The sequence below is a fragment of the Leucoraja erinacea genome, chromosome 35 (assembly GCF_028641065.1).
Source record: "Leucoraja erinacea ecotype New England chromosome 35, Leri_hhj_1, whole genome shotgun sequence".
NCBI classification, from domain to species: domain Eukaryota; kingdom Metazoa; phylum Chordata; class Chondrichthyes; order Rajiformes; family Rajidae; genus Leucoraja; species Leucoraja erinaceus.
In genome coordinates, this window is record NC_073411.1 from 7,553,534 (window position 1) to 7,578,992 (window position 25,459).

The window sequence follows — 25,459 nt, forward strand, 5'->3', positions numbered from 1 at the left end:
AGAATCAAAAGCAGAAAACACTTGGAAACTTTCATCAGGCCAGCCGACATCATTGGAAAGAAACACGCTTAATATTTCAGGTCGAAGACATTCGGATCTGCTGAGAGTTTCCAACATTTTCTGTTCTTATTTTAGCTTTTTTCCAGTTTAAAAAAAAAAAATTTCATTCACCATTTGAGAGATCATCTGGTCGTGATCAGAGTGCTGTATGTGGGAGCTCGCTCTGTATACATTGGCTGCTGCTTTCCCCACATTTCTTCAGAGAAAGCATTGGCAACCACATCATTCATTGGCATTGGGGCAGTCTGATAGAGGCATGAATTATGCTACATAGAAACGTAATCTTTTGTTTAATTTATCAAAATGACCTCCACCATTAAATGGTAATTGTGACTGCTCCAGTCATGTAATATGAGAGCACGGGCTTTATAAGAATACAGATTATCTAAATTCCATTACTTTTAATAGTTCCCTGTAACTTTTATGCAGTGACCATCTTGCATTTCAAAGCTTATAAAGGGTGTGTCCCACTTGGCCATCATTTGCGCGTCACGCAGATGGTGCGCGAAGACTTTGTACATCACAAAATCCTGCAACACCGCATGCAGCCGCGAATCACTGGCTATGTCATCACGCACCATGCACGCGTAATGCGCATCATGCGCGTGTCACGACGCGCGTATCGTGCATCGTGACACTAAATGATGTCGCGTAAATTACGCGCAAATGACGGCCAAGTGGGACAGGCCCTTAACTTATCAACACACAAATAAAACGTTCCCCTGATTCCATTCTCCATCTAAAGAATCCTATTGAAAACCAATCTTCCGATCACTCCTTTCCAGACCACTATTTAATTGAAGAATTGCACATTCCAGTCTGCCTTTTAAAAGAAAAATATTTTGAAGCTACGCTGTAGTTCTTTGACTTTTTTTAGTTTAGTTTAGAGATACTGCGCGGAAACAGGTCCTTTGGCCCACCGAGTCCGCACCGACCAGCGATCCCTGCACATTAACACTATCCTGCACATCAGGGGCAATTTTACACTTATACCAAGCCAATTAACCTACAAACCTGTATATGTTTGGAGTGTGGGAGGAAACCAAATATCTCGGGATAAACCCACGCAAGTCACTGGGAGAACGTACAAACTCCGTAGAGACAGCATCCGTAGTCAGGATCAAATCTGAGCCTTTGGCGCTTTAAGGCAGCAACTCTACCACTGCGCCACCGTGCCGACCAATTTTCCTCTTCTTCTGAGGACCACCAGCATCCAAAATCTCAGAACAAGCGCACAGTGAGCGCGGCAAAACCACGACCGACCGTGGCGGAAACCGACTGCCCCCCAAAACCCTCCCTTCGCGCAACGGGCAATCACAGCGCGGTTCACAGTCGAGATATGGGGCAGTGAACGAAGAGTGAGAGTCGGTCCCGAGAGGGAGGGAGGGGTCCCGAGGGGGGGGGGGGGGGGGGGGGGGGGGGATTTGGGGGATATATCTCCTCACTTTTTGAGTTGGGGGCTGGCCTGTAATATCCCTCAGTTTTTGGAGGTTGAGCAACATCAAAAACTAATAATTGTGTCACCCTCCCCTGTCTCGGTCACTCCGCTCCCTCACCGGGTACCCCGAGGCTGGAATTGAATTCAATTCAACTGAATTGAATGATCAGTGATCGCTCAGCCCCCCCCCCCAACTTTCTAAAACTTTCTGCGGCCCCGGGATTCATCCAATATATAGCATATACACAAAGCCTTTCACTGTACCTTGGTAAACCTAAACCTATATTGATCAGGACTGTAGAAGTCTGCCGAGTTTGTTCTTCTTTTCTTTCCCTAGCCTTTTCAATTGTTTCTCCAAATTGATTGGCCACTGGCCAAGACTCCAGATTTGTTGGACAACTGCTGAGTCTTTTTCAGTTTCATGTTTAAATATTGTCAGTAACACTCACAAAGTGTTTCCATTTTCTATGTTTGCCGCATTGTCCTCGAAACACTATTCATTGTTCGTTTTACTATTCCTATTTTTTTTATCCATAACAAAGTTCTCACCCCAAAGTGGGAAGAAAAACTGAATTGAATGGTGGTTTTCATATTGAATCTGATTTGGAACTCTGTTTGAGCTCCTGGGACACAACATCAAAGAGTGAAATAGGTTTGTCAGTCCAAAACAAATCTATAAGCCAGGAGACACAAGTGACTGCAGATGCTGTAATCTTGAGCAAAGCCATATCTCCCTGTCTGAGGTCTTGTTGACCATTGCTCATAAGATTGTATTTCTTACAGAAAGTTTTAATTCAGTTCCATTATTTATTAGTAGACACAAAATGCTGGAGTAATGCAGCATCTCTGGAGCATACCGGTTAAAGCAGAATACAGCATACAGGCAGCATCTCGGGAGAGAAGGAATGGGTGATGTTTCGGGTTGAGACCCTTCTTCAGACTGTTTGAACATGAGAGAAGTTACTGGCTTTATAGATACATTTGTTTGACTTATTTAGGACTTTCCAATGTTTCTAAGAAAGAAAAAATGTCAAAAAATATAATTCTTTAAGCATGAAACTTTAACTGGCAATTTGGTTTTCACTTTCAGATCTGGGAGCGTTGAACATCACTGGAGTGAAATTTTTTACTTTGTGAATCACCTTGCCCATAAGTTCATCAGGTAAATATCCTCTTGTATTTCTCCAAGGAAACGTGGCCTGAAAGAAGTCTACTTTTCCAGGGCCAGGGGCCACAGTCTCAGAACCAGGGGCTACAGTCTTAGAATGGGAGACCACCTCAGTCCTAAATGGGAGACCTTTCCTAAATGACATTTTTCACCCAGAGAGTTGTGAATTTGTGGAATTCCCTGCCACAGAGGGCAGTGGAGGCCAAATCACTGGATGGATTTAAGAGAGAGTTAGATAGAGCTCCAGGGGCTAGTGGAATCAAGGGATATGGGGCGAAGGCAGGCATGGGTTATTGATTGGGGATGATCAGCCATGATCGCAATGAATGGCGGTGCTGGCTCAAAGGGCCGAATGGCCTCCTCCTGCACCTATTTTCTATCATTCCATGTTTTTTCCTTCTGTATAGGAAGGAACTGCAGATGGTGGTTTACATTGAAGAAATAATAATAATATAATAATCTTATTTATATAGCACATTTTTAGTCAACTTGCATTGACCACAAAGTGCTTCACATAATTACATTACATTTACACACAGGCAAAGGTGGGTGAAGTGTCTTGCCCCAAGGACACAACGACAGTATGCACTCCAAGCGGGATTCGAACCGGCTACCTTCCGGTCGCCAGCCAAACACTTAGCCCATTGTGCCATCTGTCGTCCAGCATTTAGTGGACACTAAATGCTGGAGGAATGGCAGTGTGAAGAAGGGTCTCGACCCAAAACGTCACCTATTCCTTTTCCCCAGTGACACTGCCTGACCGCTGTGTTAGTCCAGCATTTTGCGCCCACTTCTCCTTCTGGTCCGCAATAGTTATGCAGTCTCTAAAATGCGCCTTTGACCACTAACCTGGAAAATTACATTACTAATTTTAATTGCCCTTAGTAATTAATTACCAATTATTGCTCATCGCTAGCTGCCCTTGAGAAGATGGTGGTGAGGTGCCATCTTGAACATCTGCAGCCCTATTGCTGAAGATGTTCCACAGCGCCATTTTAAGGAGCAAGTTCTCAAACTTGGATTGATGAAAGAATGGCAGTCTATTTCCAAATTAGAATGATGTGTGGCTTGATGGATAACTTCCTGGTATTTCAGTGGGAACAAATATCAAGAGGAAAAAAACAATGAAAAGGAGCAGAGGTTGGCCTCTGGTTCCTTTAAGCCTACTCTGCCATTCATATGATCATGTTTGATCTTCCCACTCAATACCACATTGCTACATTCTGTACATATCCTTTATCATTTAAAATCTATCTTTCTCCTTCATAAAAATGGAGGAGAATCTGTTACTTGCCTTCTACCAGTTGTGTGGTAAAGAATTCCAAAGGTTTACGTCCTCTGTGTAAAAATAGTCTCCGCATTTCAGTCTTAAATGTCCCTGATGTGTCGGATGAAACTGCAGATGCTGGTTTACACCCAAGATAGATACAAAATGCTGGAGTAACTCAAAAGGCCAGGCAGCATCTCTGGTGAAAAGGAAAGGGTGACATATCGGGTCAGGCCTGAAGAAGGGTCTCGACCCGAAACGTCACCCCTTCCTCTTCTCCAGAGAAGCTGCCTGACCCGCTGAGTTACTCCAGCATTTTGTGTCTATTTTAAATGTCCCTCGTGCCTGATTCTAAACCCTTCAGCTACGAAAAACATCCTCCATCCAGTCTGTCAGAGTTTTATAAGTTTCATTGAAATTTCCTCTCGGTCTTTTAAATTCTTGTGAAAACAGACCGAGCAAAGCCAAAACCACCTTGTACCACAATCATGCCATTCGAGGAACAGTTGTTACGCTGCATGGCAGTTTTAACTTTAAACCAGGAAATCCAGGGAACAAACCGTACTCCAGATGCAGTCCCACAGGCCATGCATAATTGTCGATAATTGTTTTGGAATAATGGGCTGTCAAGAGTGTATTGCTTGTATAATGGGGCTACAATATACAATTCTACTCCAAGAAACAAAAGAAATTCATCTTCACCCATGCACCAAGTACATTCTACAGTGTGAGCATGTTGTGTTCTGGTTTTTAAATTGAGTTCCGATCTAATTGAAAATCAAAAGTGGAGTAGTTTATACATGGCGTAGTTTAGTATAGAGATACAACATGGGATCAGGCCCTTTGGCCCATTGAATCCATGCTAACCATAACTATTCACACTAGTTCTATGTTATCCACTTTACTCATCCACTTCATACACATTAGAGACATTTTTTTACATTGGTCAATTAGCCTCACAAACCCCCACGTGTTTGGCAGAGTAGGCTTAAAGGACCCAGACGCCAACCTCTGCTCCTTTTCATTGGTTTTTTTCCTCTTGATATTTGTTCCCACTGAAATACCAGGAAGTTATCCATCAAGCCACACATCATTCTAATTTGGAAATAGACTGCCATTCTTTCATCAATCCAAGTTTGAGAACTCGCTCCTTAAAATGGCGCTGTGGGAGGAAGCCGGAGCACCCGGAGGAAATCCACGCGGTCACGGGGAGAACGTGCAAACTCCACACAACCAGGACCCGAGGTCAGGATTGAAACTGGATCTCTGGCGCTGTGAGGCAGCAGCTCTACCAGCTGCACCAATATACATTGCATGTTTGACCCATCTGACTGAAGATTTATTTCCATTCCGACTCTTTAATGTTTCGTGCAGCAAACAAAATGATTTCCACATTTGTCTTTGTAGCAGAATGTCTTGCAGTTGATTTCAAACCATTCAATCTGGCTCACTTTAACCTACCCGCTCGTGTTCTTTTGCAGCCCACAGCTGAGAATGTCTTTCATCGTTTTCTCAACCAGAGGTACCACACTAATGACCTTGACAGAGGACAGGTGAGTGATGCCCAAATGATTCCGTGTTTACCCGGCATTGTAAAATGCAATAGGCCATGATGCCTGTGTAGGGCTTCTACAAGAGTTGGACACAAGGAACTGCTGGTGCTGGTTCACAAAAAAAAAGGCACAAAGTTCTGGAGTAACTCAATGGATCAGGCAGCATCTCTGCAGAACATGGATAAGCAACATTTCGGGTCAGGATCCTTCTTTAGTCTGAATAAGCATTCTGCATTGCAGCCCAGGCCATCACACAAACCAACCTTCCTTCCATTGACATCATTTGCACCTCACGCTGCCACCAGCATTATCAAGGACGAGTCGCACCCCGGCCACTCCCCCTTCTCCCCTCTCCCATCGAGCAAATCTTTGTTCGGACGTTACTGAACTTTATCTTGCACTAAATGGTATTCACATTATTCCCTTTATCATGTATCTGTGCACTGTGGATGGCTCATTTGTAATCATGTATTGTCTTTCCGCTGACTGGTTAGCACACAACAAAAGCTTTTCACTGTACCCATGACAATAAACTCAATACAAACTCGACCTGAAACCTTGCTTGTTGATGTCCTCCAGAGACACAGCCTGACCCGCTGACTTAAGGGCCTGTCCCACTTTCACGACCTAATTCACAACCTTTTTTACTTGTGGACATTTTTTATCGTGCTAGAAAAACGCCCCGACCTACTTGATGCCACGAGTACCTACAACTAGCATCATGGCCCGCTACGACCTACCTACGACCTCGTGACGACCATGCTGCGAGTGTGAGTCAAGGACAAACTCGGCAGAGGTCGTGAAGTAGGTCGTGAAAGTGGGACAGGCCGTTTACTCCTGCATTTCGAGTTTTTTTCGACAAGAATTACACATTTTCTTCGCCAACCTCCAAGGACACTCCTGTTTTGCTTTCTGCTTCAGGAGTTTATCCCTTTTATATGCTTCCACTATCCTTCTTGCCTGGGTTTTCCAGCAAACAACGCCTCTTCATTGCACCTCTGATTCTTTAACCGTTTTCGTTAAATCTACGCTAACATTATGTGTACAAACCCTCAGAGAATGCAACTGCAGTATGATCCTTGCACACTAGTTACCGGAACATTAAGCACGTGGAAAAGGTGCTTTTCACTGTACCTCGGTGCACATGACAATAAACAAAACCAAAGATGATTAGGACGGGGATATTCTGGAGAGGGGGTACCCGACACCCAGCCCTTTCTCGGAGCTTCGAGTGGTCATCGATGACCTGCTAACCTACATTAGAATAGAGTATGCAATCATATTAAGCATGCCTGCTCATTCCATTTAGACATTGTGACTGCCACAGTGGTGACGTAGTCTGAATCAAATTTTTTTAACCTTTATTTAACCAGGAGAAGTCTTATTGAGATTAAAAATCTCTTTTACAAGAGAGTCCTGGCCAAGACAGGCAGCAGCACAGTTCCACAGTTACAGACAATAATTTAAAAACAACAGAGAACATATAAATAGAGTCACAGTCAGAACATCATCAAACAAAGCATGTACAGATGGAAGAGCCCGCTTCAACATCATTAAGAAGGGATTTAAATCTGTTTATAGAAACCAGCTCCTTAAGTTTCAGTTCATTCTGCAGTTGGTTCCATGTGAAGTGAGCAGCATAACTAAATGCCCTTTCCCCAGTTCAGTACGGACTTCAGGTACAGTTAGTAAGAACAAGTCCTCAGAGCGGAGCTGATAAGTTCCTGTGCTTTTTCGAATCACATACTTCTGCAGGTATGAGGGAAGAACACCGAGGATAGTCTTATAAATAAGGATATGCCAATGATGGAGTCTGCGGGTGGACAGGGCAAACCATCCAACTTGAGCATACAAAGAGCAGTGGTGCGTGAGGGTTTTAAAATTAGTAACAAATCTCAGTGCTCCGTGGTAGACCATGTCCAAATGAACCTTATGGGAGAGTTGTAGAGGGTTGGCATATCATGGATTAACTATCAACAGTAGCAACATTCATGGGCAGGATCGTAATTGATACTACAAACTGTCTAAGCTCATCTCCCTCTGTAATATCCCCCCCCTGCCTGTACTAATCAGTTCCAGCCACACGGCCGCCCACATTCCCGAGGCTTGGATACACGCAGCTGTCCAACATGTGGATACGGGCTTTGAGTGGCAAACAGGCCTGCGATGATGCATCCAAAATATCTCTCCCCTTTAGACTATTAGACTTTAGAGGCGCGGAAACAGGCCCTTCGGCCGAGTCAGTCCGCGCCGACCAGCGATCACCATGCACAGTAGCACAATCTTACACATGAGAGACAATTTATGATTTTACTGAAACCAGTTAACTTACAACCATGTAGATCTTTAGAGGGTGGGAGGAGTTGGGGTCACCCTGAGAAAACCATGCGGTCACAGGGAGGACATACAAACTCCATAGAGAGGATTCAACCCAGGTCTCTGGCGCTGTAAGGCAGCAATTCTACCGCTGTGCCACTGTGCCGCCCTCGATTATAACAACTCATGCAGTCAGAGAACTATTTCATTGTTTTTAAATGACTCTGTTAACATACTACTTACAAACGGTTGAGGTATTTTCAATAATAAGTCAAGAATCAAGTACTCAATTCTTTTATGTATCTACAATGAAACAATTAAAATTGTACTTGCAGCAGATTAACAGACCTATAAATGCAGTACACACAGATAATATATAATATTTAAAACAATCAATATAGCCTGATAATCATAATGCTCGTGCAAAATTGCTAGTGTAAATTGCCACCAGTGTAAGGAGTGGTTGTGAAAGTGGGGTAACATAGAACTAGTGTGAATGGGTGACCATTGGGCAGCGCATGCTCAGTGGGTCGAAGGGCCTGTTTCCATGCTAGACAAAAATGCTGAAGAAACTCAGCGGGTGCAGCAGCATCTATGGAGCAAAGGAAATAGGCAACGTTTCGGGCCGAAACCCTTCTTCAGATTATATCACTAAACTAAATTAAACTAAACTAAACTAAACGCCCAGACTCAGTGGTAAGTCCAAGTTGCTAAGCAAGAGGTGAGTTTGGCAACTTTTGTACTTTAAATTGCAATGCATAGGCACGAGTCCAGAATACGTGACTTACATCATTTGCATCCAGCCAGTGCTTCTCTACAATGTTGCTGGCTGTGCATCGGTGCGATTCAGCCCAGTGGTAAAATAACCTCTGAATATTTAGTCACTCAGTACGCAGAATAAGTAGATGAAGGGAATTTGAGCTTTGTCTTCTGTTAACATATGATCACCAGCAAATTAACAGAAAGAACTTCCCAGGGATAAGACATCGTATAAGACATGGGATATTGTACAGTAGGAGCATTCCACTTAAACCAAACAATAGAAGTTATTCTCGGTCAAGCACTCTCCAATATTTAATATGCTAACGTCCTCCCTACAATAAACCAGCATCTGCAGTTCCTTCCTGGCAATTTAATGATTTACCAAGAGCTGATGAGGTAATTCTAGGACATAGAAACAAGAAGAAACATCTGTATTGAATAATGCCGGATTGACGCAAACCAGAATTGTGTGTTAGAATAAAAATCAACTTGCAAGCAAAAATATATTTTTCAAAGGAATAATTTTACGAACATCACAGGATAACTTTTATTCTGCAAATGAGATTTAAACTCAGAATGATCTCTTAACACTTGAAGTTGCTAATGACAGGCTAGGTTGAGTTGGGCTTTAAACTTATTCCAGCTGAAAAGATGGTTAATTGTCTTTCACGAGCAGCCGCTGGCAGGAAGTTGCTAATTACCCATCAAAGACGAGAGTACTCCGGCTTTTATTGGTCCCGTCTTCTGTGGGACCCCCACAAGCAACGTCTGTAGAACAAAGCTGCTTCCCAGTCCAGCCGTGTAGAAGCCAGCCTGGTGGTTTCCTGGTGGCATTTGCTGGCCCTTTGAAAGCCTTAATGTGCAGATGGAATAAACATCTTCAATCGTCAACCACTCAACTCCCCCCCCCCACTAGGTATTTTCCAGTATCAACACTATCCTTGTGTATAGACACTAAAAGCTGGAGTAACTCAGCGGGGACAGGCAGCATCTCCGGGAGAAGGAATGGGTGACGTTTCAGGTCGAGACCCTTCTTCAGATTGTCTGATGTGGGTTGCTATGGCTGAATACACCGACAGGGTGCTGTGGAAGTAGGTTCCCGGCTTGAAATGTCATCTACCCATGTTCTTAAGAAGGAACTGCAGATGCTGGCCACCCTGCATCAGTCTGAAGAAGGGTTTCGGCCCGAAACGTTGCCTATTTCCTTCGCTCCATAGATGCTGCTGCACCCGCTGAGTTTCTCCAGCACTTTTGTCTATCTACCCATGTTCTCCAGGGATGTTTCCTGACCCACTGAGTAACTCCAGCACTTTGTGTCTTTTTTAGCATGCTGTACCATGCTGCAGTGTTGGAAAGCTATATATTGTGCATAGGGATGTCACCAGTCTAAAGAATGCATATACAGAGGTTATTCACTAAAATCAACATTGTATTTATATCATAAAAATAAGTGCCGAACATAGTGCCTCACACTACACCACATGTTCTAACTGCCCCTGGTGCTGAGACTAGCCCTGTATCTCCTCTCCTGGTTCCTGATTCCATGTCTAGCTTTACCTGACGTGCACATAAATGCTGCCTTCTCTCTTCTCCTGGGTGATGCTGGCCTCTCCTCTCCCTTCATCTGCTAAACCATGACTCTTTACCTCCTCTCTTCATTTGCTCTTGGTCGCTGTAATCATTAACTATCTCCTTCAGAGTTGCCAAAGTCTAAACTTGACCATACAACCTCCAGGGGTAATGCCTTCTCTACAGCTGTATGCTGAGGTGTGAATCTCCACACATTGACACCTTGTACCAACCTGTGCAATATTCTCTTTAGTTTAGTTTAGTTTTGAGATACAGCACGGAAACAGGCCCATCGGCCCACCGAGTCCGTGCCGACCAGCGATCCATGTACACTAGCACTATCCTACACACTGGGGACAATTTGCAATTTTTCACCAAAGTCAAATTAACTTACAAACCTGTACATCTTTGGAGTGTGGGAGGAAACTGGAGCACCTGGAGAAAACCCACGTGGTCACGTGGAGAACGTACAAACTCCATACAGACAGCACCCTTAGTCGGGGTTGAAGCTGAGTCTATGGCACAGTAAGGCAGCAACTCTACTGCTGTGCCACTGCATCACTTCCACTGCCATATTCTGCTGAATTGAATCAAATGTGTTGCTTTTCTGTGTGCAATGGGTAGGTGTGATTGTTAACAATCTTACACAAAACTGACAGAAAGATAAGGTTTGAAAATTGCTATTGCAGTTCTTGGATATAGTTTTTGTCATTTTTCATTGCGTCTGGTCTGTAGCAAGTTGATATACTTGGGATCAGAGGGGACACAGATCCTCATATATGAAGAATGTCAGTTGCTGTAATGGAGTTTGTCAGCCAAACTGGGGAGGTTGGGTTGGCTTTTGCAGTCGGAACCCTCCTCCTGACTTGCAGGGATCGGATTTGGAGTTTGATTGGGAATAAAAAGGGGGAAAGTCTGCACTAACAACAGATGGCGGGGTCAGTGCTCCAGGGATAGTAGCTAACCTTGGAATTATTTTCAATCTCTGCACGATTCCTGCGGGACCCATGAAGACGGGAGAATCATGAGCAGGATATACGCAGGATTTGTTTGAGGGTCACCAGCAACAATGGGGCTTTGTTTTTACATTGGGAATGTCTAGTTTGTATTTGAATGGAAAATCCCCCAGCTATAGCAAGCCATGCATTTTGACCACTGTCAATCATACCTATTGGAATTAGTCAGGGAGCCAGCAGCAACATTCAGGGGAAAGGGACCAGTGTCAGCTCAAAACTGCAAGAATAATTTTGTAACGTAATTGAGTCTGGCTTTGCCAAATTATGATTTTTATTTTCCTTTTGGATCCATCTTTCAGAGTTATTGCAGCATTGTCACTGGATTTACCAGCGATTTGTCCAGGACCACCCATATTGAAGCAATGGCTAAGACAGCACACCAGTGGCTCTGCTTAATTACAAGGCTTAGGAAGTTCGGCATGCTCCCAATATTTGGGATGCATCAAAGCTTGGGGACTGCTCCATCCAAGACCACAATAAATTGCAGAGAATTGTGGACACAGCCCAGACCATCACACAAACTAACCTCCCTTCCATTGACTCCATTTACACCTCACATTGTCTCGGCAAGGCCACCAGACTAATCGGGGACGGGTCTCACCCTAGCCACTTCTACGTCTCCCCCTCCCATCAGCCAAAAGGCCCACTTCCAGATTCAGGGACAGTTTCTTCCCTGCTATGATCGGATAATTGAACCATTCTATCAACAACTAGGGTGCAGTCTTGAGCTACTAACTACCTCATATGAGACCTATAGTCCATCTTTAATTGGACACTACTGGACATTATCTTACACTAAACATTATTCCCTTTATATCTGTACGCTGTGGATGGCTCGATTGTAATCATGTATTATATTTCTGCTGATTGGTTAGCACGCCACAAAAACCTCTTCACAGTACCTTGGTACATGTAACAATAAACTAATCTATACTAAAGAGTGTCCATCATTGGATTCAAATCACATACAGAAAAGTCCTACTAAATCTGGTATTGAAAGGAAAGCTAATCTAGGCAACTATCAAACTAGTGGATTCTCATTTGGAACTTAACTGGTTCAACAATGTGCTGGCTGTTATACGTGGCTGGGCTAACCATTAGTGTCCAACACGTAACTCCTTCTTGAGTTCAGTGGCTAAATAGGATGGATTTAAATGCTGGCATTATCATGATAAATTTAGCCCGTGACCAAATAAATGACCTTGAACGGCATGTTGGCACAGCGGTAGAGTTGCTGCCTTACAGCACCAGAGATCAGGGTTTGATCCTGAATACGAGTGCTGTCTGTATGGTACTTGTATGTTCTCCCCGTGATCTGCATGGGTTTTCTTTGGAATCCCCGGTCTCCTCCCACACTCCAAAGACAGACAGGTTTGTAGACTAAGCGGCGGTTGGGCGATCGTTTCGCCGAACACCTCCGCTCAGTCCGCAATAACCTACCTGAACTCCCGGTGGCTCAGCACTTCAACTCCCCCTCCCATTCCCAATCTGACCTCTCTGTCCTGGGTCTCCTCCATTGCCAGAGTGAGCAACACCGGAAATTGGAGGAACTGCACCTCATATTCCGCCTGGGCAGCTTGCATCCTGATGGCATGAATGTTGAATTCTCCCAATTTTGCTAGCCCTTGCTGTCTCCTCCTCTTCCTTAACCCTCGAGCTGTCTCCTCCCATCCCCCCGCCCTCGTGCTCCTCCTCCTCCCCCTTTTCCTTCCTTCTCCCCTCCCACCCCCCATCAGTCTGAAGAAGGGTTTCGCCCCGCAACGTCGCCTATTTTCTTCGCTCCATAGATGCTGCTGCACCCGCTGAGTTTCTCCAGCAATTTTGTGTACCTTCGATCTTCCAGCATCTGCAGTTCCTTCTTGAACACAGGTTTTAGACTAATTGGCTTGGTAAAAATTGTAAATTGTCCCTAGAGTGTGTAGGATAGTGTTAGTGTGCAGGGATTGCTGGTCGGCACGGACTCAGTGGGCCGAAGGGCCTGTTTCCGTGCTGTATCTTTAAGCTAAACAAAAAGATCAGACTATATTTCCTGAGATTTACATTGAGTGGGTAAGATGATGGAAGTATTCGGGTTTATAAAGAGAACTGGTGGAAAATGTAGCGGAATTATATGTGTAAATTGGCTAATCTGGATTGAGAGGTGTTGTCTAAAGGTTGAGGGCAGGCTGTTCAGGCATGAAGCAGGAATGCATCTCAACACACAGAGGGGGTCAGAAATTTAGAATACTTTCCACAAATCATGATTGATGTTGAGTTATTTGTTAGTAAAATCTGAGCTTGATAGATTTTTAAGTGGATGTCAGAAGGTAAGTGGTATAGATGAATATGTGAAGTCGGGTCACAGGCTTTCCGTAATCTTGTTAAAGGCAGAGCATCTTTGAGGAGCTAAAGGCTTCTCCTACAAATGTTCGTATTGAAGGGATTACATGGAAGCAGAGGACCGAGGCCAACGTGCCGGCTGAAAAGTGTAAAAATTAAGTAGTCGTTGTAAAATAATGCAAAACAAATCAGTAAATAACAAGCTAGAGAGGTGACACAGCTGTGTGAGCTGACACGGTGTCCCGAGATTGGAACTAAAGCAGACAATGTTGGAATCATTCACCAGGTCAGGCAGCGTCTGTGGAAAGAGAAAGAGAATTAACTTTTCAGGTCAATGAACCTTCGACAGAGTGGGATCTTGTCCCAGATTTCAAACCTAACCTCGTTTGCGTCTCACTCCCGGTCAAGTCGATGCAGTCGTTAGCCAGTGTAGAATGTGATCAGACTGCACAACATTCCTTCTAGTTCCCATGGTGTCTAATTGCAAAGCCTGGCTTCCCTGTTTCCCAATGGAGCACTTCTTCTTGTCGGTCTCAGCAGTGTCTTGCACCTGGAGTCCTGGCTCTTTGCTGAACAGACCAACCCCAACGAAAAAAAAGCCTCAGTTCACAGACAGCTGGATTCACTGAAGCGGAACTGGTTTCATAAGAGTTCTAACCAATGGTTCAACTCCTACTACAAAGAGCCAGGACATTTCAAGGCTGCTATTATGTTTGGAAATCCAGCCCAGCCAGACTTTTGAGGCAATGATGTAATTTATTTCTCATTGACTTGCCAAAATTAGCTGGCATCATTTGGCTTTTGACCCTCCTTTGCTGAAGGATTACTTCTTCAGCCGAGAAAATCTCTTCTATCAAGAGTCAAGAGTCAAGAGTCAATTTAATTGTCATTTGGACCCCTAGAGGTCCAAACGAAATGCCGTTTCTGCAGCCATACATTACACACAAATAGACCCAGACACAACATAATTACATTTTACATAAACATCCATCACATAGCTGTGATGGAAGGCCAAAAAAAACTTTTTTGTTTGTTGCTGAACAGGTTTTGTTCACCTTCTTCATGAGATGAAGACGCTTCCTCCATTTTCATCTTCTTCTTCATATAAGACTTTGGTTAGGTTAGGCCGCATTTGGAGTATTGCGTGCAGTTTTGGTCGGCCCATGACAGGAAGGATGTGAAGGCTTTGGAGAGAAGGTTTACCAGAATGTTGTCTGGATTAGAGGATCTCAACTTCAAGATTGGATAAACTTGGATTGTCTTCTCTGGAATGTCAGGGGTTGAGGGGAGATTTGATAGAAGTATCTGACATTATTTGACTTATTATCTGACATTATTTGATAGAAGTATCTGTCATGCCTACTATGTTCTGTTGTACTGGAGCAAAGCAAGAATTTCATTGTCCTATCAGGGACACATGACAATAAACTCTCTTGAATCTTGACATTATGGGAGGCATAGATCGGGTAGACAGTCAGAACCCTTTTCCCAGGGTGAAAATGTCCAACACTAGAGGGCATAGCTATAACCTGGGAGGGGAACATTTAATGGAGATGTGTGGGGCAAGTTTTATACACAGAGTGTGATTGAGGCTTGGAATGCAATGTTAGGGATGGTGGAGGCAGGTACAATAGTGGCATTTTCGAGGCTTTTAGATAGGCACATGGAAGTGCTAGGAAAAGAAGGATATTGTCTATGTTTAGACAGATGAAATCAGTTTATCTTGCATCATGTTTGACACAAACACTGTGGGCTGGATGGGTCTATTTCCCTGCTGTACTGTTCTATGTTCCATGGTGACAGATAACCAGGGAGTATTGGTATTGGCGCTCCCTTAACAAGGGTTGTATATAGGATCAGATAATTACTGCTGATGGCTACGGACCACCTAGGAGACACAAATGGTCCAAGAAGCAATATTGGTTAATATTTCTAGTCAACTTGCTGATGTTGCAAACTGCTTGTTTTGATAACATACCACCAACAATTTTGTTAGTTTGTTCATGATTTTATTTATCTTGTGTTCTGCTGACAACACTGACATTGTGAGTGAATGAAACAATCCACTGAGGAACTCTGTGGGTCAGGTAGCATGGACTCAGTGGGCTGAAGGGCCTGTTTCTCGGCTGTATTTGTACAGTAAACTAAATGAACAGACACCGTTATAGGACAGGGGTACTTTCGGCTGAAATGCCGTCTGTCCAGCTCCCTCCACAAATGCTGCCCGACCCATCGCGTTCCTCCAGCAGTTTGTTTTTTGATCAAGATTCCAGCATCTGAAGTCTTTTGTGTCTCCGTTTTACTGATATTGCGAAGGTTGTTTTTCAAGATCTTGTCTGAATGAGCGTTCTTCATGGATGAGCCCAGACACAGAGAAGTTTGTGGAATAGACTCATGTCTGTTTTAGTCTCTGACACTTCAGTTGGATACAAATCAGAGTCCAAAATCATACGTGAATGTTGGTTTGTTTGTGTACGGTGTGCTTATGTCTGATATTCTGGTCCCAAGCAATTATAAAGCACCAAATAGTTGCAAGCTTAACATAAATGTCTATTTTATATACATGCCTATAATGTACACATGTGGCGTGCATGTACTTAACATGTGTACACTTTCTGTGTATGTCTCAGTTTCCTGGTCCTTAAATGTACTAACTACTGTATGCCATTGGCGATGTACCTATCTCCACTTTTTGTGTGGACCTCGTGGTAACACCTTCAAGTACCCATATGTTTTTAAATGGTAAGATTGGGTTAAATTAGAGCTGTTAACGTTAGCATGTTTCAGCTGTAGGATTATTGTTTCTCCACATATATATATCTTCCTCAATGTACATGGAACAAAGGTGACAATGAAAATATTGACAAGCGCATGAAAAATCCCTGGGGTCACGTATAATGCCATAATTCCATGGGAATTGCGGACTGAGGAATGTATTGTTTTAAAAGCCGTGAGTTTAAGCTAATGCCTTGAGAATTAAATCTTTGGGAAATTCTTCTAATCTGTTATTTCAGGGATGCCATTGAGAGGCTGTCAAAATATCCAGAGTTGCATGCAGCTAGCAGAGTGAACACATACAATGATAACCATTTATCCCAGGCTATAAGTTCAATTGGTTGTGACTAATAACATTTAATTTGTGTCATTGTGTTTGGTTTTACAAAAGGGAACGGATACGCAAAGGACTGGAGGAGTTACAAATGGTGCAGACAGGAGGAGATACCTACATGCACGAAGGCTTTGAACGGGTACAGTCTGCATTGAGCTTTGCTATTTGGAATTGTCGAGGGAATTGTGTCAGTATTATTCCTAGAAAACAGTATTTCCTCTCGGGAAGTTCTACCCAATCTTGAAGTGGCACTCTTTCCTTGTCATTATAAAGTTTAAATTCCTGAAATCTTCTGCATCATATAAAAAGTTGGAATGTTATGGTGTTGCTGCCTTGCAGCGCCAGCGACCCGGGTTCAATCCAGACTACGTGCTGTCTGTACGGAGTTTGTTTGCCCCTGTGTCCGCGTGGGTTTTCTCCGGGTGTTCTGGTTTCCTCCCACACTCCAAGGCTGTCCAGATTGTGGGTTAACTGACTTAGGTAAAATTGTAAATTCTCCCTAGTGTGTAGGATAGTGCTAGTGTGCAGGGTGATCGCTGGTCAGTGTGGACTCAGTGGGCCGAAGGGCCTGTTTCCGCGCTGTTTCTCTAAAGTCTAAAGTATGTGCCTTTTGATCCTGAAACCTATTGAAGCTTTCACAATAGCCCTTTATTCGTAAATAATGGATAACAGAAATGAGACAATAAGAATAACGAGCTTGGCGCATTTCTCAATGTTAGAGCTAAATTCATCTTCAGTTTTGGATTTAACAAAGTTACAATTCCCGCCATTCGTGTGATCATGCTACCACCAGGTCTGCTGCTTAGATTAGCCAGGTGTACCTGAGTGTCCATCAGTCTGTAGAACACAGGTACACACACACCCACAATGTGTAAAAGTGGCTCCTAAACACTGTATGAGTACCGTCCCATGGTGTATGTCCATGGACCACATCCCAACGACTTCACTTAAGTCATTAATCTTGAAAGAAAACTAATATGATGTTCATTGGCAAATATTGAGTTTGCATAGGTTCACAAGTATATTCTTTCCATTCTGATCTTCTGTTGACCCTACTAATTTCACCATCTTGGGGTTTTTTTTTCAGGCAAGTGAGCAAATCTACTACTCAAGTACTGAAGGTAAGACCAGTTTCTCTGTTGGCATGATTATTCTACACATGAGAATATTATTGAATAAAGACACAAAGTGCTGGAGTAACTCAGCGGGTCAGGCATCTCTAGGGAACATGGTTCTTCAGAGATGCTGCCTGCCCTGCTGAGTTACTCCAGCACTTTGTGTGTCTGTTCTTGTCAACTAGAATCTGCATCTCCTTGTATCTACAGTCTCACTGTACATATTGAATCAATTATTGTCACACTAGTGCATGTTGGTTGGCATGGGCAAGTTGGGCCAAAGGGCCTGTTTCCACACTGCATGTCTCTGTGACTCTACGACCTTATGGATCAGACTTAGAAACATAGAAACATAGAAAATAGGTGCAGGAGTAGGCCATTCGGCCCTTTCGAGCCTGCACCGCCATTCAATATGATCATGGCTGATCATCCAACTCAGTATCCTGAACCTACCTTCTCTCCATATCCCCTGATCCCTTTAGCCACAAGGGCCACATCTAACTCACTCTTAAATATAGCCAATGAACTGGCCTCAATGTGGCAGAGAATTCCAGAGATTCACCACTCTCTGTGTGAAAAATGTTTTTCTCATCTCGGTCCTAAACGATTTCCTCCTTATCCTTACTTGATAGTCAGCCATCAACCATGTCCTAGGTTGCAGTTGACCTACCTGAAAGATCAAGTATTCTGACAAGGAAGATTGATGTCGTTCTGAATATCATTTGGCAATCTGATCCTCGAGCAATATTAACTTAAAGAGAACCATCTACCAACCCCCCCCCTCCCCCAAAAGGAGAGTAATTTGAACAATAGCCAGACCACAGCTTGAGCCTGTTGGAAAGCTGACTGTCGGTAGCAATAACTCTACACAATGTGTGCAGCAGAATCACGTTAAGCACTATTGGATGCTTTGCTATTTCCCTAAGGAAATAGGTTGCAGATTTTACCAGTCAACGATTTCCAGAAGGCTTCAGTAATCCAAAGGTTAAAGTGAAAGAATGACTCTTCAATCTCGGCAGCTAAACGTGACCTTACTTTTTTGTTTTGCACTTGACATGCCAGATAGGATTCGGAAAGTAACTGAGTACTTTTCACTGCACAGGTTACAGGACGGCCAGTGTCATTATCGCTCTGACAGATGGCGAGTTGATGGAGAACCTTTTTTATTACGCGGAGCAAGAGGTAAGAATGCTGTCAGAATTGGTGAGCAGGAGCTGATTGTGATGCATAGCCTTCTCCACTCTCCATCGGAGGCCTGCCAAGGAACTACGTGGAATTTTTAAAAGGGAAACACGTGCGCTGAGATTGGGTCAAGGTACAAGTTGCACGTGCCGGATAATCAAAGCAGTGCGGCTGGAATCTGCACACTTGCAAAGGAAATGATTCCATGGAGAGGAATATCTCGGATACAGGCACAGTCTTTCGGCCAAAGTAGGCCAATCGAGAACCAGAGGGCATAGGTTCAAGGTGAGGGGAGGAAAGATTGAATAGGAACTTTAGGGGTAACGTTTTTACACAAAGGGTGGTGGGTGTATGGAACGAGCTGCCAGAGGAGGTAGTTGAGGCAGGTACTATCGTTCAAGAAGCATTTGGACAGGTACATGGATAGGACAGGTTTGGAAGGATTTGGCCCCATCCAGGCCTTTCACTATTCAATGAGGTTCCCCCCCCTCATCCTTCTAAACTCCAGCGAGTTCAAGCCCAGTGCGTTCAGATGTCTACCCTATTGATTTTTTTCATAACCCTGAAGTTGTGCATCAGCTCAATCCTTGACCTTTTGCCAAGATAAGGGGTCCAGTTTTAATTCTCTGACTTTTCACATTTTGAATTTATGTACTTCAACACTTGTAACATTTTTAGTGCTGTATGCAACAGTGATAGTTGAGACATCTGCCTTCAAAGATGATAGCACTGATTCATTTATGGAAAACAATTGATAGAGGACATACATTTAGGGTGAGCGGGGAAAGTTTTAATACGAATCTGAGGGACGACCTTTTCACACATTGGGTGGTGGGTAGATAGAACGAGCTGCCAGAGGAGGTAGTTGAGGCAGGTACTATAAGATTAGATTAGATTAGATAGCCTAAAATGTATTTTGAACAACATTTAAAAGACATTTGGACAAGCACAAGGTCAGGAAAGGTTTAGATGGATATGGGACCAACGTGAATATGTGAGACTGGTGTAGATGGGGCATCTTGGTCGGCATGGGCAAGTTGGGCATCCTGTGATATGTTATGCCCCTGTCCCACTTAGGAAACCTGAACGGAAACCTCTGGAGACTTTGCGCCCCACCCAAGGTTTCCGTGCGGTTCCCAGAGTTTGCAGGTGGTTGCCAGAGGTTGCAGGTAGTGGAAGCAGGTAGGGAGACTGACCAAAAACCTCCGGGAACCTCCAGGAACCACACGGAAACTTGGGTGGGGCGCAAAGTCTCCAGAGGTTTCCGTTCCGGTTTCCTATGTGGGACAGGGGCATTACCCTATGAGTATTGTCATTTCAATATGGTCTAGAACTCCAGAAGGAAAGAGTAATTAAGAGATTGTTACAATGTTCTTAGAACAATGCTTAATTGCTTTCAATGACAATAGTCCTACTTTATCCTAATAGACACCATTCACAGTATTAAGGGCGGCAAGGTGGCGTAGCGGTAGAGTTGCTGGCTTACAGTGCCAGAGACCTGGGTTCGATCCTGACAGCATGCAAACGGGTGCTATCTGTACAGAATTTGTACATTCTCCCTGTGACCACGTGCGTTGCCTTTGGCTGCTCTGCTTTCCTCCCCCCTACCAAAGACATGCAGGTTTGAAGGTTAATTGGCTTCTGTAAATTGTAGGATAGAACCGGTCGGCATGGACTCGCTGGGCCGAAGGGCCTGATTCCACGCTGTATCTCTAAACTAAACTATTATAAGACTTGCATTTACAGAATACCATTAATTTTCTTTTCTTTTACCCTATACCACTTTCCAGCGAATGGATTGCAGTCACTGCTGCAAAAATGTAGGAAATGCACCAGCCATTTTGGCAAGAGCAAACTCTCACAGATGACTGTCTGCTAATGACCAGACCATCTGTTCGGAGGGATGTTGACTGAGGGATAAGTTTTGTTCAGGACATCAGGAGTAACTCTCCTACATTTTTTTCAAATAATGTAATGGAATCTTTCGTCTGAAAGAAAGCCTCTTAAATACCTCGTCCCCAAAAAGGTGACATCTCTGACAATGCAACGAACCATGAATTACCAGACTAGATTTTTGTACTGAGCTTCTTGAATGGGATTTAATCTTTGGTGTGAAGGTAAAAGTGCGACACTGCATGTAAACAGATGGGAATGTGGTTTTCCGGCACCCTTGGTTCCAGAACCTCTCTGGATTATCTGCTTTACCGGAACTACAGAGGTCACGGCCTTGGTAGGCCGCAAAGTCAGCCGCAAAAGTTGGCTATGGGATCAGATCAGGCTGATCATCCCCAATCAGTACCTCGTTCCTGCCTTCTCCCCATATCCCCTGACTCCGCTATCTTTAAGAGCCCTATCTAGCTCTCTCTTGAAAGTATCCAGAGAACCGAACTCCACATATTCTCTTGCCTTCTCCCCATAACCCCTGACACCTCAACTCATCAGGAATCTATATTTCTCTGCCTTAAAAATATTTATTGACTTGGCTTCCACAGCCTTCTGTGGCAAATCAACTGGCAAACCCAGTTGAGATGCTCCATTTTCGGGGGGGACCTCCAAGGATTTTGCAGACAGCTTGTGAGCAACTCATTGTTGAGATTTTGAACTAAAGTGGATAACTTCGAAGATATGTAGATAAAATATGCTGGAGTAACTCAGCGGGTCTGGCAGCATCTCTGGAGAAAAATGATTGGTGACGTTTTGGGTCGGGACATATTTGGATAACTTCAAATCCTTGCACATTATTGTGCATTTGACAATTTCTTGCATATGTAATCATTTTGTCTATATGCCGTTGAAGAATGTTTTCATCCTCTTCCCTGCTCACAATCCTATCTGCTCACAATACTTGGATACTTCTGAAGAAGCAAAAATGCTGTTTCTTATGTGGCATGCCCCTCCACATATCCACAATGAGTGGAACTCTTTGCCACAGACGGCTGCGGAGGCCAAGTCAGTGGATATTTTTAAGGCAGAGATAGACAAATTCTTGATTACAATGGGTGTCAATTGTTATGGGGAGAAGGCAGGAAAATGGGATTAGGAGGCAGAGATCATCCATGATTGAATGGCGGAGTGGACTCGATGGGCCGAATGGCCTAATTCTACTCCTATAACTCGTGAACTTGTGAACATATCAACTCCTGTAAAAATTAAACCCTGTCCCTACAAACTTTCTTTCTCTCTCTATCCATCTCCCTCCTGATTTCTTTCCTCTCCATTGTATTCTTCCTTCAGATGTATGTTCCCTTGGCACCACCACACCCTGCATTGAACCTCTTCCACTCTTCAACCCTGTGCAGACCTTCCCTTTAGTTCTCTCTGTCCCTCACCATTTCTCTCCAACTCAACACTTAATGAAAGCACAACATTTGTCAGGGGGTTTGGGACCTGCTTCAGATGTCCAGAACTGTTGGGATGTGGCGGTCCCTTGATATTTTCCTTGCCAGATAATACATCTGGCAATCAAACGCCGTGATTAGTCAAGTAAATAGTTACTTAATAAAAGTTATACAACAGGCCATCTCAAATGTGTACATAAAAACGCAAAATCTTAAGTTATAGACCTGTAGAATTAGGCCATTCGGCCCATCGAGTCCACTCCACCATTCAATCATAGCTGATCTCTGCCTCCTAATCCAATTATCCTGCCTTTCCCCATAACCCTTGACACCCGTTCTAATCAATCATCTTGCTAGTTTCCAATTCTGATAAATATTATGTTACCCCTCTTTCCATATTAATTGTTGCTCTCTCTGTATTACTGAGTATTTCCAGCACTTTCATTCTTATATTATGTAGTTATACGTTTATAAATGATAGGAGGAAAATTAGGCCACTCGGCCCATCAAGTATATTCTGCCATTCAATCATGGCTGATCTATCTGTCCCTCTCAACCCTATTAATAGACAATAGACAAACGGTGCAAGAGCAGGCCCTACAAGCCAGCACCGTCATTCAATGTGATCGTGGCTGATCATCCCCAATCAGTACCTCGTTCCTGCCTTCTCCCCATATCCCCTGACTCCCCTGACTCCGCTATCTTTAAGAGCCCTATCTAGCTCTCTCTTGAAAGTATCCAGAGAACCGAACTCCACATATTCTCCTGCCTTCTCCCCATAACCCCTGACACCTTAACTCATCAGGAATCTATATTTCTCTGCCTTAAAAATATTTATTGACTTGGCTTCCACAGCCTTCTGTGGCAAATTAATTTCAAAGATTCAACGCCCTCCGACTAAAGTTTTCCTGATTTTGTGCAGAATGTACGTCCCATTTTAACGTACAGTACATGCTTGAGTTGGCCTTTTCTATATCTGTCATAGAATAATTTACTTAATTAACTAGTCACAGTATTTAATTTCCAGATGTTTTATCTGGCAAGCAAAACATGAAGAAATTTGCCACAACCCAAAAATCATGGGCTGCTTAGCCAGCTCCTAAATCCCTAACAGGTTTGCTGGTGCCTTGAGCATTTTGCATGGCTGAATCATCAGCCTCATGAAAAATTCCTCTAACATTGTGTATCAAATGATGGTTCTACATGCATGGGAGCAGCAGAACTTACTCCTGTACAGCAGTAACTCACGGAGTGGCACAGTGGTGCAGCGGTAGAGTTGCTGCCTTACAGAGACCCCCGGGTTCTATCCTCATTAGGGCTGCTGTCTGTACGGAGTTTGTACGTTCTCCCCGTGACCGCATGAGTTTTTTTCCCAATGGCTCTTGTTTCCTCCCACAATCCAAACGCGTGCAGGCTTGTAGGTTAAGTGGCTTCTGGATATTGATCCTAGTATGTAGGATAGAACTATTGTATGGGTGATCACTGGCCAGCACGGATCCTGTGGGCCGAAGGGCCTGTTCACATGCTGTAGCTATAGATCAAGGAGGGGAACTGCCTATTTAATGACTGGGTTCATAAATGCATTTTATTTCCATTCATCCTGCACTCTATAGTCATAGGAGTATTATCTGGGACTTCCTAGCAGTGATAAATAATTGCCGCATTTCATCTATAATAATTATTGAACAGCAAGAGAGAGGGGGAAATTAATCATATCAGTTATGTTTGGATTGCAGAAGAAATGAGAAACTGGTGATTTAACTACATTTGTTCAGGACGATTGCCGGAGTCATATCGGTGTCGCCAAAAGATTTTGAACGTTTCAAAATCCAGCGGCGACAAAAAAATGTTGTGACACTTGAAAAAACACCGCACGTCATACGTCACCACGCCATCACGCTGCAAATTTTTCGGTGACCCGATACGTCAGTGAATGATGGCGGCAGTCGTCAAAAAAATCGCCAAGTGGGACAGGCCCAATAGGATGTAGAAAAGTACAGCACATGAACAGCTCCTTTGGCCTGAAATGTCAAAGTCGAACATAATGCCCACTTAAAATAATCCCTTCTGCCTGCATGTGGTCCATATCCCTCCATTCCCAAGTCTGAACATTCTTCCTGCAAAGGGGAGTCTAGAACTGTGCACAATCCTCCAAACGCAGCCTAACTAAACTCTATAAAACTGCAACGTGACCCTCTGTCTCTTTTACTCAATATCCCTGTGATTTTCCTTTGGAAAGACGTTACTTTGGAAAGACTACCAGGTTCAGGAATAGCTGCTTCCCCACAGCCATCAGGCTATTAAACCTGGCTCGGACAAAACTCTGATTATTAATAACCCATTATCTGTTATTTGCACTCTATCAGTTTATTTATTCATGTGTGTGTATATATTTATATTAAGGTATATGGACACACTGATCTGTTTTGTAGTAAATGCCTACTATGTTCTGTGTGCTGAAGCAAAGCAAGAATTTCATTGTCCTATCAGGGACACATGACACTAAGCTCACTTGACTTGACTTGACAACTCTCTTGACACCGTGTGTTTTCTTTCAATTTTGTTGCCGTTCTCTCTTGCCTCATTCAAAAGCTCCCAAGTCTGTAAAGTGCCAGATTTATTTTGTTATTTATATGACAATTGCGCTGATTCCACTCCGCGGCAGGAGGTGAAGTTCTTTGTACATGTTCCATAAACTGGCGATCCCAGGGTGAATTTAGCCCATGAATTGGATGTTTTCCTTGGTTGACCCTTGGTCAGCTGGGCAGGCTCGAGATCACATCATTCCAGGGAAGCAGATGCTCGGTTGAATGTTGCAATGACGTTTATGAACCAAGGGTCATCATCCATCATAATTCATCACTTCTCAGCATGAGTGTGTTTTCACTGTTATTGGATCTCTTCTGAATTCTGTTGTTGCCTTGAGAATAGCAGCCGTTTCCATTTCGTAGTTTAGTTTAGAGACACAGCTCGGAAACAGGCCCTTCAGCCCGCAGAGTGTCTGCTGACCTGCACATTAACACTACCCCACACACACTGGAGACAACTTTTTACACCAAGGCAATTAACCTGCAAACCAGTATGTTTTTGGAGTGTCGGAGGAAAGTGAAGATCTCAGAGGAAACCCACGCAGGTCACTTGGAAAGCGGTCACGGTGGCGCAGCGGTAGAATTGCTGCCTTACAGCGCTTGCAGCGCCGGAAACCCAGGTTCAGTGTTGTCTGTACGGAGTTTGTACATTCTCCCCG

General features: G+C 43.7%; 1 protein-coding gene across 1 annotated transcript in view; it reads left to right on the forward strand.

The window, feature by feature from the left end:
* The window catches only part of LOC129713271 (anthrax toxin receptor 1-like), a 142,374-nt gene that overhangs the window by 21,150 nt on the left and 95,765 nt on the right, over positions 1-25,459 (forward strand). The window contains exons 2-6 of the mRNA XM_055662207.1: positions 2,589-2,660; positions 5,415-5,486; positions 16,635-16,716; positions 17,665-17,698; positions 18,795-18,874. Coding sequence (XP_055518182.1) covers positions 2,589-2,660; positions 5,415-5,486; positions 16,635-16,716; positions 17,665-17,698; positions 18,795-18,874 — 340 coding nt within the window. The remainder of the gene's footprint in view (positions 1-2,588; positions 2,661-5,414; positions 5,487-16,634; positions 16,717-17,664; positions 17,699-18,794; positions 18,875-25,459) is intronic.